The 14630-nt window shown below is 37.3% G+C and overlaps 1 protein-coding gene across 1 annotated transcript in view; it reads left to right on the forward strand.

Moving 5' to 3' along the window:
* Window positions 1-346: 346 nt before the first annotated feature.
* TTC34 (tetratricopeptide repeat domain 34) overlaps window positions 347-14630 on the forward strand; it is a 123865-nt gene continuing 109581 nt past the window's right edge. The window contains exons 1-2 of the mRNA XM_053689863.1: window positions 347-709; window positions 5062-5287. Of these exons, the coding sequence (XP_053545838.1) occupies window positions 402-709; window positions 5062-5287 (534 nt within the window). The 5' untranslated portion in view covers window positions 347-401. The remainder of the gene's footprint in view (window positions 710-5061; window positions 5288-14630) is intronic.

Genomic DNA, 14630 nt, shown 5'->3' on the forward strand with positions numbered 1-14630 from the left:
ACCATGCAAAGAAACGTTTTGATGATATCTTCTCTGATACAGATATCTTAAGAATTTTTGACCAGTCTAAGTCATACATAGAAATAGCATTCGGAAATTTCCGAGAAGCAATTCGGGCTCGAACTGAACTCAGATCAGATACAGAAATGGATCTTCTTAACCCAGTTATACAGACACTTGAGTTTTTAATCCAGTGTTCATCGGTTAATAAAAGAGAGATGAATGTTCGTCTTGCAGATTGCAATCTTCTTGCTGGAGATTTTAAAAAATGTCTAGAAATTTGCAATTGTTTACTAAATAATGAAGAAAAGACCTACCAGAATACTTTATTTGTTTTGCGTGGATTTTGTCACTTTCATAGTAATGAATATCAACAAGCATTGAAAGACTTTCAAAGGATTATGGAAGATGAATCCCCACACCCTTCTAGCTGTGTACGAGCCCTTTGTGGAAGAGGTTTAGTTCGTATGATTAATGACAGCCCATATCTCACTGCCTTGGACTATATTACAGCCTGTAATTTAAAACTAGATGAAACTGTCCTTACAATTAAATCTTATGTGCCATGGAACCAAAGAGGATTGCTTTATAAAGTGCTACAAGAAGAAGGAGAGAAAATTATACAAAAGAAGCCATCACATTCGAATGACAATGGGTTGTCACAAAAAAAGAAGTCAAGTGATCAAGATGGTGTCACATTTAAAGAAAGGTCAGTGTTACAAAATGAACAATATTTTTAATGGTTACACAAATAAAACAAAAACAACTATAAAATTACATGATGCAAATCTATTTTTGAAAGACAAATAGTTTAGGATTTGTTTTTAAAGGAACATTCCAGTGCAAATATTTGCAGTCATATACCGCCACTGGCTCCCCAACCCAATTTTTAGATTACTTTGCTGCCTGACTTCCTTATTTCCTTTCCTCCGACACCCCAGCCCTCATTCTTTGCGACTTCAACATCCCTCTTGACAATCCCACTGCCTCCTCTGCAAAACAACTTCTGCAACTCACTTCCTCTTTCAGCCTGTCACAATGGACTGACTCTCCCACTCACAAAGATGGTCACTCCTTTGATCTGATTTTCAGCTATCGATGCACTATCTCAAATTTCACAAACTCTCCTTTTCCTCTTTATAACCATCATCTCCTAACTTGCAACATCACTTCCCTCCCTACAATCCTCCTTCCTCAACCCCTCACACCAAACAGAAGCACTAAGTCATTAAATCAGCAACAGCTCACTAGCTCTCTCGAACCTCTTGAACCTCTCCTCTCTTCCATCACCTCCTTTTCCTGCCCTGACCAATATATCTGCCACTATAACTCCACCCTTACATTGGTCATTGACACTCTGGCCCCTCCTACCATAGCTCAAAAACCACACTCTCATCCTTAGCCCTGGCATACTCCTCTGACACGATACCTATGCAGATGTTCCCGTACTGCTGAGCGACACTGGAGGAAATCTCGGAGTTCAGCTTACTTTCTTCATTAAAAGTTCATCCTGAACGCCTACTATTCTGTCCTTAATCTTTATAAGCAACATTACTTCTCTACTTAATCTCTACTCTTTCCTCTAACCCAAAGCGTCTGTTTTCCACGTTCAATACTCTTCTCCGCCCACCCCCACCTCCTAATACAACTTCTCTCTCAGCTCAAGATTTTGCCAGCCACTTCAATAACTAATTTGACCCCAACAGAAAGGAAATAAGCTCTCAACATTCTATCAATCTTCCAACCCCTCAAAAGCTCACAATCATCCAAAACCCAAATACCAATAAATTTAGCTCTTTTACCCTGTTACTGAGAAAGAAGTTTATGCCCTTATACTGTCCTCCCACCTCACTACCTGTCCCCTCGACCCCATCCCCTCACAGCTACTCCCCTCCCTCTCTTCTACCCTCACCCCCATCCTCACACACATTTTCAACCTTTCCCTCAGCACTGGTATATTTCCCTTATCTCTATAAAACATACACTGGTCACACCTATCCTCAAAAAACCATCCCTCGATCCAACCTCCACCATCCAATTACCGTCCTATTTCCCTAGTCCCTCTTGCCTCAAAGCTCCTCAAAAAGCTATTATATGCACGTCTATCCCATTTCCTTACACTAAACTCTCTTCTTGACCCACTACAATCTGGATTTCATCTTCATCACTCCACAAAGACAGCAATCGTCAAGGCTACCAATTACCTACTTACAGCAAAATCCAAAGGCCACTTCTCTTTGCTTATCCTCCTTGATCTGTCTGCAGCCTTTGACACTGTTGACCACCCTCTTTTGCTCCAAACCCTCCAATCCTTCGGCATCTGCGACACAGCTCTCTTGTGGTTCAATTTCTATCTATCTAACCGTACCTTTAGTGTAGCCTTCTCCGAAACATCCTCTGCCCCGTTACTACTCTCCTTCTCCCCTTCTCTTTTCAATCTACATGTCATCATTAGGTTTTTTAATAAAGCCCCAGGGTTTCAATATCATTTGTATGCCAATGACACCCAAATCTACCTCTCTGCACCAGACCTACCTCCTTCCTTACTAACCCATGTCACTAACTGTCTTTCTCATATCTCATCTTGGATGTCCTCTTACTATGGTAAGCTAAATCTCTCCAAAACTGAACTCCTTATTTTTCTCCCTTCTTCCAAAATCTCCACCCCCCAATTTTCTATAACTGTTGATAATTCCATAATTACCCTTACCCTGCATGCCCGATGTCTTGGGGTCACACTTAACTCAGACCTATCCTTTACACCTCACATTCAGTCCTTAGCTAAAGCCTGCCGCTTCCACCTTAAAAACATCTCTAAAATTAGACATTTCCTTACACAAGACACAACTAAGATTTTAATCCACTCTCTCATCCTTTCCCGTCTTGACTACTGCAACTCCATCCCCTCTGGTCTACCTAGCTGCCGCCTAGCTCCTTTACAATCAATAATGAATGCCTCTGCCAGGCTCATCTTCCTTACACGTCACTCTTCATCTGCTGCACCTCTCTGCCAATCCCTTCACTGGCTTCCTCTTGCCTCCAGGATTAAACACAAAATCCTCACTCTGACATACAAAGCCCTCAACTGCACTGCTCCCCCCTACATTTCAGACCTTGTCTCCAGATATTCTCCCTCCCTTCCCCTTCACTCTGCTCATGATCTTCTACTCTCCTCCTCTCTTGTTACTTCCTCACATTCCCATTTACAGGACTTCTCCAGACTGGCCCCCATCTTGTGGAACTTCTTGCCTTGCTCCACAAGACTCTCCCCTAGTTTTAACAGCTTCAAGTGCTCCCTAAATACTGAACTATTTAGGCATGCATACAACCAACACTAACCTTTCCTAACTCCAATGCTTTCCCCTTGAACCCCTTAGAATGTAAGCCTATGTAAACAGAACACATCAGAAGAAATCAACCTCCTAATGGGGAAGAGGAGAGACAGTCCAGCCCTTTTTAAAATGTGTTCTTGCATTAGTTTAATTACAGCAAACTCTTTGGTGCTGTTTGCATGCAGTCCCTTCACACATAGTAAAATAAAGTAATTTATTTAAAAAAATAAAATGATCTAATAAAATAGAACATTTTATATTTATCATATTTAATAATAACAGGTATTTGTAGAGCGCCAACAGATTCTGCAGCGCTATAAACATAGTTGGTATACAGGATAACATTTATAGGAATCAAATGGGTAGAGGGCCCTGCCGAGAGTTGTACTTTTGTAGTCGGCTCTTATGAAGGTGATCTGCAAACAGCTGGGCTCATAGGCTTACATTCTAAGCGGTTCAAGGGGAAAGCGATGGAGTTAGGAAAGGTTAGTGTAGGTTGTATGCATCCCTGAATAGTAGAGTCTTTAGGGAGCGCTTTAAGCTGTTAAATTGTGATTGGCTGATGGCTGTCACATGATACATTAGGAAGGAAAATCTAATTACATTTGTCAGAAAAAAATCTACTACTCATATAAAATTCAAAGTCAGGGCATTTGCACTTTAATTAATTATGCAATTTTACTGTGTTTAGTGGTTCTTTAAACTCACATAGTTAAAGAATTTGTTAAATAAACAAACTGATGCATAAGGCATTGCCTCTAATTGATTAAAATATACTAAAAAATGAAACCAATGACCACGCTAGTTGTATATAAAGTATTCTACAGCAAACTCTCATGGACTGAAATTAGAGCTCACATGTGTCTTACACTACATGCTATACTAAATAGTACTATAACAAGAGGACATGTTACTCTAAATACTAGCTCATTAAAGGGACAGGAAACCCCAGATATTTTATTCATGATTTGGATACAACATACAATTTTTAAACAACTTTCAAATTTACTTTTATTATTAAATTAATTCTCTTGTTTACTTTTGCTAAAGGACAACATTGCAAAACTGGCAGCTAGCTGAACACATCTTGTTAGCCAATCACAAGAGACAAATGTTTGCAGGCACCAATCAGCAACTAGCTCCCACTGGTGTGGGATATGTGTGTTTATTTTCAACAATGGATACCAAGAAAACAAAGCAAAAAGTGTATTAAAGGAACACTAAACCCAATTTTTTTCTTTCATGATTCAGAAACAGCAGCAATTGTAAGCAATTTCTAATTTACTCCTTTTATTAATTTTTCTTCGTTCATTTGCTATCGTTATTTAAAAAGCAGGAATGAAAAGCTTTTATTGCTGGCCCATTTTTGGTTCAGAACCTGGGTTATGCTTGTTTATTGGTTTGCTACATGCAGCCACCAATCAGCAAGCGCCATCCAGGGTGCTAAACCTAAAATGGGCTGGCTCCTAAGCTTTAAATTTCTGCTTTTTAAATAAAGATAGCAAGAGAACGAAGAAAAATTGATAGTAGGAGTAAATTAGAAAGTTGCTTAAAACTGCCTCCTCTATCTGAATCGTGAAAGAAAACATTTGGGTTTAGTATCCCTTTAAGTTGACATACTATATATGATTCCTACACGTTTAACTTGGCCTTTCCTATCCCTTAAATTCTTTCACTCGTATACAGTCATTATTTTCCCATGGGACACATGCATGTATTTTTTGTTTAGTGATGTTTCAGGTGTGCACCAGCTGGCTATGCTCCTGATGATTCTTGACCCTTCAGATGATGCATCACGAATACTTTGTACAGATGCTCTCTATCAGATGGGTCGAATAGAAGAAGCTCATAAAATGCTTTCCCTGGCTCTTCACAGCAGTTCTCAGCGGTCTCCTGTTCTTGCTAGACTTGCTTTACTGCAGTTCAAGAAAGGATTCATTTACGACGGCAACCAGGTATGAGCTGCATGGGGGGAAGTTAACCAGCAGGTGGCAGCATCAGACTTAGATAGCTAGATTTTAACACTGTGATATTTTCAGCTGTGCATCTCTAGCAAACCACTTAAAGAGATTTTAACCACTTCCTGTTTTGTCTACAAATTGCAATTGTGCTATGGGAGACCAAAAAGCAAATTCTATAACCTTAAAGGGACACTGTAACCAAAATTTTTCTTTCGTGATTCAGATTGAGCATGAAATTTTAAGCAACTTTCTAATTTACTCCTATTATCAAATTTTCTTCATTCTCTTGGTATCTTTATTTGAAATGCAAGAATGTAAGTTTAGATGACGGCCCATTTTGGTGAACAACCTGGGTTGTTCTTGCTGACTGGTGGATAAATTCATCCACCAATAAAAAAGTGCTGTCCAGAGTACTGAAACAAAAAAAAAGCTTAGATGCCTTCTTTTTCAAATAATGATAGCAAGAGAACGAAGAAAAATTGATAATAGGAGTAAATTAGAAAGTTGCTTAAAATTGCATGCTCTTTCTGAATTACAAAAGAAAAATTTGAGTTCGGTGTCCCTTTAATCACGAGGGGGTTTAGGCAATTTGCAGCATTTTGAAGAAAATCTAGGTTAGGGAATTGAAAAGTAAAATTTTTACTCAAAAGCAAGAGGTGTTATCCCTTTTAAAAAGGGATTTCCTATTTGAAGGCAGGTGAGCAACGACTCTCATCACCCACAAGTGACCCATTGCAGAGCTATACTGAAAGATACAGTAAAGTCAAAATTAAACATTCATGGCTTAGATACAGCCTGAAAGTTTAAAGATCTTTCCAATTTACTCCAATTATCAAAGTTGCTTTGGTCTCTTTGTCTTATTTGTTGAAGAGTAAATCCCGGTAGGCTCATAGAAGCGCAGGAGTGTACACGTTTTTCGGAAATTCTATCATACCTCCCAACATCTGAAATGTCCAAAGAGGGACAATTCTCCCCCCCCATGGGTACTATACAATATATCCTATTAGAGGAGACACACATATTTATACACACTTATACAAACAAACACATTTATACACATTTATACCCCCATATTTACACATATACACAGTTGCACACACATATATATTTACACACACACATATACACAGTTGCACACACATATATATTTACACACACATATACACAGTTGCACACACATATATATTTACATACACACATATACACAGTTGGACACACATATATATTTACACACACATATACACAGTTGCACACACATATATTTACACACACACATATACACAGTTGGACACACATATATATTTACACACACATATACACAGTTGCACACACATATATATTTACACACACACATATACACAGTTGCACACACATATATATTTACACACACATATACACAGTTGCACACACATATATATTTACATACACACATATACACAGTTGCACACACATATATATTTACACACACACATACACAGTTGGACACACATATATATTTACACACACACATATACACAGTTGCACACACATATATATTTACACACACACATATACACAGTTGCACACACATATATATTTACACACACACATATACACAGTTGCACACACATATATATTTACATACACACATATACACAGTTGCACACACATATATATTTACACACACACATATACACAGTTGGACACACATATATATTTACACACACACACATATACACAGTTGCACACACATATATATTTACACACACACATATACACAGTTGCACACACATATATATTTACATACACACATATACACAGTTGCACACACATATATATTTACATACACACATATACACAGTTGCACACACATATATATTTACACACACACATATACACAGTTGCACACATATATATTTACACACACACATATACACAGTTGCACACATATATATTTACACACACACACATATACACAGTTGCACACACATATATATTTACATACACACATATACACAGTTGCACACACATATATATTTACATACACACATATACACAGTTGCACACACATATATATTTACACACACACATATACACAGTTGCACACACATATATATTTACATACACACATATACACAGTTGCACACACATATATATTTACACACACACATATATACAGTTGCACACACATATATATTTACACACACACATATACACAGTTGCACACACATATATATTTACACACACACATATACACAGTTGCACACACACATATATATTTACACACACACATATACACAGTTGCACACACATATATATTTACACACACACATATACACAGTTGGACACACACATATATTTACACACACACATATACACAGTTGCACACACATATATATTTACACACACACATATACACAGTTGCACACACATATATATTTACACACACATATACACAGTTGCACACACATATATATTTACACACACACATATACACAGTTGCACACACATATATATTTACACACACATATACACAGTTGCACACACATATATATTTACATACACACATATACACAGTTGCACACACATATATATTTACACACACACATATACACAGTTGGACACACATATATATTTACACACACACATATACACAGTTGCACACACATATATATTTACACATACATATACACAGTTGCACACACATATATATTTACACACACACATATACACAGTTGCACACACATATATATTTACATACACACATATACACAGTTGCACACACATATATATTTACACACACACATATACACAGTTGGACACACATATATATTTACACACACACACATATACACAGTTGCACACACATATATATTTACACACACACATATACACAGTTGCACACACATATATATTTACATACACACATATACACAGTTGCACACACATATATATTTACATACACACATATACACAGTTGCACACACATATATATTTACACACACACATATACACAGTTGCACACATATATATTTACACACACACATATACACAGTTGCACACATATATATTTACACACACACACATATACACAGTTGCACACACATATATATTTACATACACACATATACACAGTTGCACACACATATATATTTACATACACACATATACACAGTTGCACACACATATATATTTACACACACACATATACACAGTTGCACACACATATATATTTACATACACACATATACACAGTTGCACACACATATATATTTACACACACACATATATACAGTTGCACACACATATATATTTACACACACACATATACACAGTTGCACACACATATATATTTACACACACACATATACACAGTTGCACACACACATATATATTTACACACACACATATACACAGTTGCACACACATATATATTTACACACACACATATACACAGTTGGACACACACATATATTTACACACACACATATACACAGTTGCACACACATATATATTTACACACACACATATACACAGTTGCACACACATATATATTTACACACACACATATACACAGTTGGACACACACATATATTTACACACACACATATACACAGTTGCACACACATATATATTTACACACACACATATACACAGTTGGACACACACATATATTTACACACACACATATACACAGTTGGACACACACATATATTTACACACACACATATACACAGTTGCACACACATATATATTTACACACACACATATACACAGTTGCACACACATATATATTTACATACACACATATACACAGTTGCACACACATATATATTTACACACACACATATACACAGTTGCACACACATATATATTTACACACACACATATACACAGTTGCACACACATATATATTTACACACACACATATACACAGTTGCACACACATATATATTTACATACACACATATACACAGTTGCACACACATATATATTTACATACACACATATACACAGTTGCACACACATATATATTTACACACACACATATACACAGTTGCACACACATATATATTTACATACACACATATACACAGTTGCACACACATATATATTTACACACACACATATACACAGTTGCACACACATATATATTTACATACACACATATACACAGTTGCACACACATATATATTTACACACACACATATATACAGTTGCACACACATATATATTTACACACACACATATACACAGTTGCACACACATATATATTTACACACACACATATACACAGTTGCACACACACATATATATTTACACACACACATATACACAGTTGCACACACATATATATTTACACACACACATATACACAGTTGCACACACATATATATTTACATACACACATATACACAGTTGCACACACATATATATTTACATACACACATATACACAGTTGCACACACATATATATTTACATAACACAATTATATACACAGTTGCACACACATATATATTTACATACACACATATACACAGTTGCACACACATATATATTTACATACTCACAATTATATACACACACACACTGTGGGACTGAAAAGTGTCTCTACAGGACAGCGGGACAGATCCTGGAATTCGGGACTGTCCCACGCAAATTGTGACAGTTGGGAAGTATGTTCTATGACAACAGTGTATAACATCACTACAAAGATTGCTGCAAGCACTGCTGTCATAGAGTGCTAAAGACAAATGCACATTCTCAAACTCTTATGAGCCTATTTGGGTGTACTCATCAACATTGCTGATGTAAGAAGAGACGGCCTGCGAGCGAGGGAATCGCTGCTCAGGCTTGCAAGAAGAAAAGGTAAGTATTTTAACAAAACCGCTGAAATGTAAACTTTCATGAATGAAAGTGCCCCTGTTTTTAATAGGATTGTTTACTGTCACTTTAAGAAAAAAAAGGTTACTCTAAATAACTAAATATCTGAATGTGTTCACTATAGAATCATCGGCAGTTACTTTGTAACAGATAAACCGTGATTAAACCGTGAATGAACTGGGCATGCATTGAAAAATGCAGACACTTTCTACTCACTCTTTGATTTGCTTTTTTGTTATGCTAGTTAACTGACTTCTATAATATTATAGCATAGCTGAACCGCTTACAATTTGCTTATAACGGGACTGTCCTGTAAATCACATGGCAATTGGATCTGTGATATACAGGAATCTATTTCCTGACCTAGTTTTTAATGTTTTATTATTGTTAGTAGTAGTAGTAGTATTTCTACTTTCTGTAGCATGGTGGTTTTTGTAAATTGTATGCTCTATTTGAATAATGAAAGATAACAATTGTGTTTCACATCCCATTTAAGTAAAATGACCTGAGTAAAATTATAAACTCGTGTGGCTTTTGCATAATTATGATACATGAAAAAAAAAAAAAAAAAAAAAAAATAGCCACTAAGCTGATAAGGGTTAGTGAAAGTAAATTTGAACTATACCTTATACATAGTATGTTGTTTAAAATTATAGCCAGCAGGTGGCACTGTTGGTCTTAGAAAACTTACTGGAAATATAAATAATGGTTTACATTTCTAGCAAAAATCTTAAATGATAAGTGAAAAAGCATGGTGTATAACAGGGTATTAACCCTCCGGCCTTGCATTCCACTACTGTAAAAATAGGCACTTGAAGGAGATTTGTTGTTTGTCCATGATATTAAAAAAGGTCGAAAACCTTCAATATAGAAGAGTTGAAAGCCATATATAGAGAACATGATTCTTCAAAGCACGGTTCGGGACCCATAACTGGGTCACAACATCACGTTTACTGGTCACGACTTGTGTGTCTGTGTTATATGAGAGTTTGGGATGTGTGTGTTGTATGAGTGAATGGTGTATGAGAGTGTCTGTGTTGTATGAAAGTGTTTGTGGTGTGTTGTGTGGCTGTCTGATTTGTATAAGAGCATGTGTGGTGTGTATGTGTGTGTTGTATGAGAGTGTGTGTGTTGTACGAGAGGGTGTGTGGTGTGTCTGTGTTGTATGACAGTGTGCGCTGTGTGTCTGTGTGTGTTGTATAAGATTGTGTGCTGTGTATCTGTATCTTTTGTATGAGAGCATGTATGGTGTGTCTGTGTGTGTTCTATAAGGGTGTGTGTGATGTATGAGTGGGTGTGTCTGTGTGTATTGTATGAGAGAGTGTGTCTGTGTGTGTTGTATGAGAAGGTGTGCTGTGTATCTGTGTGTGATGTATAAGAGTGTGTGTGTTGTATGAGAGTGTGTGTGGTGTGTCTGTGTGTGTGTGTTGTATGAGGGTGTGTGTGTTGTATGAGAGGGTGTGTTGTGTATCTGTGTGTGATGTATAAGAGTGTGTGTGTTGTATGAGAGTGTGTGTGGTGTGTCTGTGTTGTATGAGGGTGTGTGTGTTGTATGAGAGGGTATGTTGTGTATCTGTGTGTGATGTATAAGAGTGTGTGTGTTGTATGAGAGTGTGTGTGGTGTGTCTGTGTTGTATGAGGGTGTGTTTGTTATTTGAGAGGGTGTGTCTGTGTGTGTTCTATCGGAGGTTGTGTGGTGTGTGTGTGTGTGTGTTTTATGAGAGTATGTGTGTTGTATGAGACTTTGTGTGTGGTTTATGAGAGTGTATGTCAGCACTTTTAAATATTTAACCGGCATTCTCGACATCGCGTCGGATCCTTTTTGAATATATCACCGCCTCACACCACTTTCAATCATAGAGGCCTTAGAAATAACAATTGAAAATGTACATTGTATTTCCTATCTCTCCTACACCCAACTGAGAGTATAATTTCTTCTATATAGCCAATACATAGAGAGGCACACTAAAGTCAAAATGAATTATTCATGATTCAGAGAGAGTACACAATTTTAAACAACTTTCCGATTAACTTCCAAAATAAAAATGTGCACAATCTTTTTATTTGCACACTTTCTGAGGCACCATCTCCCACTGAGCATGTGCAAAATTTCACAGTATATATGTATATGCATTTTGTGATTGGCTAATGGTTGTCACATGATGCAGTGTGAGGGGAAATAGAACATTTATCAGAAAGAAATCTGCTACTCATTTGAAACTAAGCGCTTTTGGCATTGTCTTTTTTTCCTGCATTTGCTGATTATGGAATTCTTCTAAATTTAGTGGCCCTTTAAGTACTGTCAGTATACGTAGACGGCTAGATTTAGAGTTTTGTCGGTAACGACCCGCGTAGCTAACGCTGGCTTTTTTCTGGCCGCACCTTTAAAATAACTCTGGTATTGAGAGTCCACAGAAAGGCTGCGTTAGGCTCCAAAAAAGGAGCGTAGAGCATTTTTAACGCAACTTCAACTCTCGATACCAGAGTTGCTTACGGACGCGGCCAGCCTCAAAAACGTGCTCGTGCACGATTCCCCCATAGGAAACAATGGGGCTGTTTGAGCTGAAAAAAAACCTAACACCTGCAAAAAAGCCGCGTTCAGCTCCTAACGCAGCCCCATTGTTTGCTATGGGGAAACACTTCCTACGTCTGCACTTAACACCCTAACATGTACCCCGAGTCTAAACACCCCTAACCTTACACTTATTAACCCCTATTCTGCTGCCCCCGCTATCGCTGACCCCTGCATATTATTTTTAACCCCTAATCTGCCGCTCCGTAAACCGCCGCTACTTACATTAACCTTATGTACCCCTAATCTGCTGCCCCTAACACTGCCGACAAATATATTATATTTATTAACCCCTAATCTGCCCCCCTCAACGTCGCCTCCACCTGCCTACACTTATTAACCCCTAATCTGCTGAGCGGACCGCACCGCTATCATAATAAAGTTATTAACCCCTAATCCGCCTCACTAACCCTATAATAAATAGTATTAACCCCTAATCTGCCCTCCCTAACATCGCCGACACCTAACTTCAAACATTAACCCCTAATCTGCCGACTGGAGCTCACCGCTATTCTAATAAATGTATTAACCCCTAAAGCTAAGTCTAACCCTAACACTAACACCCCCCTAACTTAAATATAATTTAAATCTAACGAAATAAATTAACTCTTATTAAATAAATTATTCCTATTTAAAGATAAATACTTACCTGTAAAATAAATCCTAATATAGCTACAATATAAATTATAATTATATTATAGCTATTTTAGGATTAATATTTATTTTACAGGTAACTTTGTATTTATTTTAACCAGGTACAATAGCTATTAAATAGTTAAGAACTATTTAATAGCTAAAATAGTTAAAATAATTACAAAATTACCTGTAAAATAAATCCTAACCTAAGTTACAATTAAACCTAACACTATACTATCATTAAATTAATTAAATAAAATACCTACAATTACCTACAATTAAACCTAACACTACACTATCAATAAATTAATTAAATACAATATGTACAAATAACTACAATGAAATAAACTAACTAAAGTACAAAAAATAAAAAAGAACTAAGTTACAAAAAATAAAAAATATTTACAAACATAAGAAAAATATTACAACAATTTTAAACTAATTACACCTACTCTAAGCCCCCTAATAAAATAACAAAGACCCCCAAAATAAAAAATGCCCTACCCTATTCTAAATTACTAAAGTTCAAAGCTCTTTTACCTTACCAGCCCTGAGCAGGGCCCTTTGTGGGGCATGCCCCAAAGAATTCAGCTCTTTTGCCTGTAAAAAAAAACATACAATACCCCCCCCCAACATTACAACCCACCACCCACATACCCCTAATCTAACCCAAACCCCCCTTAAATAAACCTAACACTAAGCCCCTGAAGATCTTCCTACCTTGTCTTCACCATGCCAGGTATGACCGTCCGTTCCAGGCTCCGATATCTTCATCTAAGCCCAAGCGGGGGCTAGACATCCATTATCCGACGGCTGAAGAAGTCCAGAAGAGGCTCCAAAGTCTTCATCCTATCCGGGAAGAAGAGTAGATCCGGACCGGCAACCATCATCTTCCAAGCGGCATCTTCTATCTTCATCCGATGAGGACCGGCTCCATCCTGAAGACCGCCACCGCAGACCCATCTTCATCCGGCGACGTCCAACTGAAGAATGATGGTTCCTTTAAGGGACGTTATCCAAGATGGCGTCCCTCGAATTCCGATTGGCTGATAGGATTCTATCAGCCGATCAGCCAATAGAATGCGAGCTCAATCTGATTGGCTGATCGGATCAGCCAATCGGATTGAACTTGATTCTGATTGGCTGATTCCATCAGCCTATCAGAATTTTCCTACCTTAATTCCGATTGGCTGATAGAATCCTATCAGCCAATCGGAATTCGAGGGACGCCATCTTGGATGACGTCCCTTAAAGGAACCGTCATT

This window comes from Bombina bombina, chromosome 8, assembly GCF_027579735.1.
Source record: "Bombina bombina isolate aBomBom1 chromosome 8, aBomBom1.pri, whole genome shotgun sequence".
Classification (NCBI taxonomy): Eukaryota; Metazoa; Chordata; class Amphibia; order Anura; family Bombinatoridae; genus Bombina; species Bombina bombina.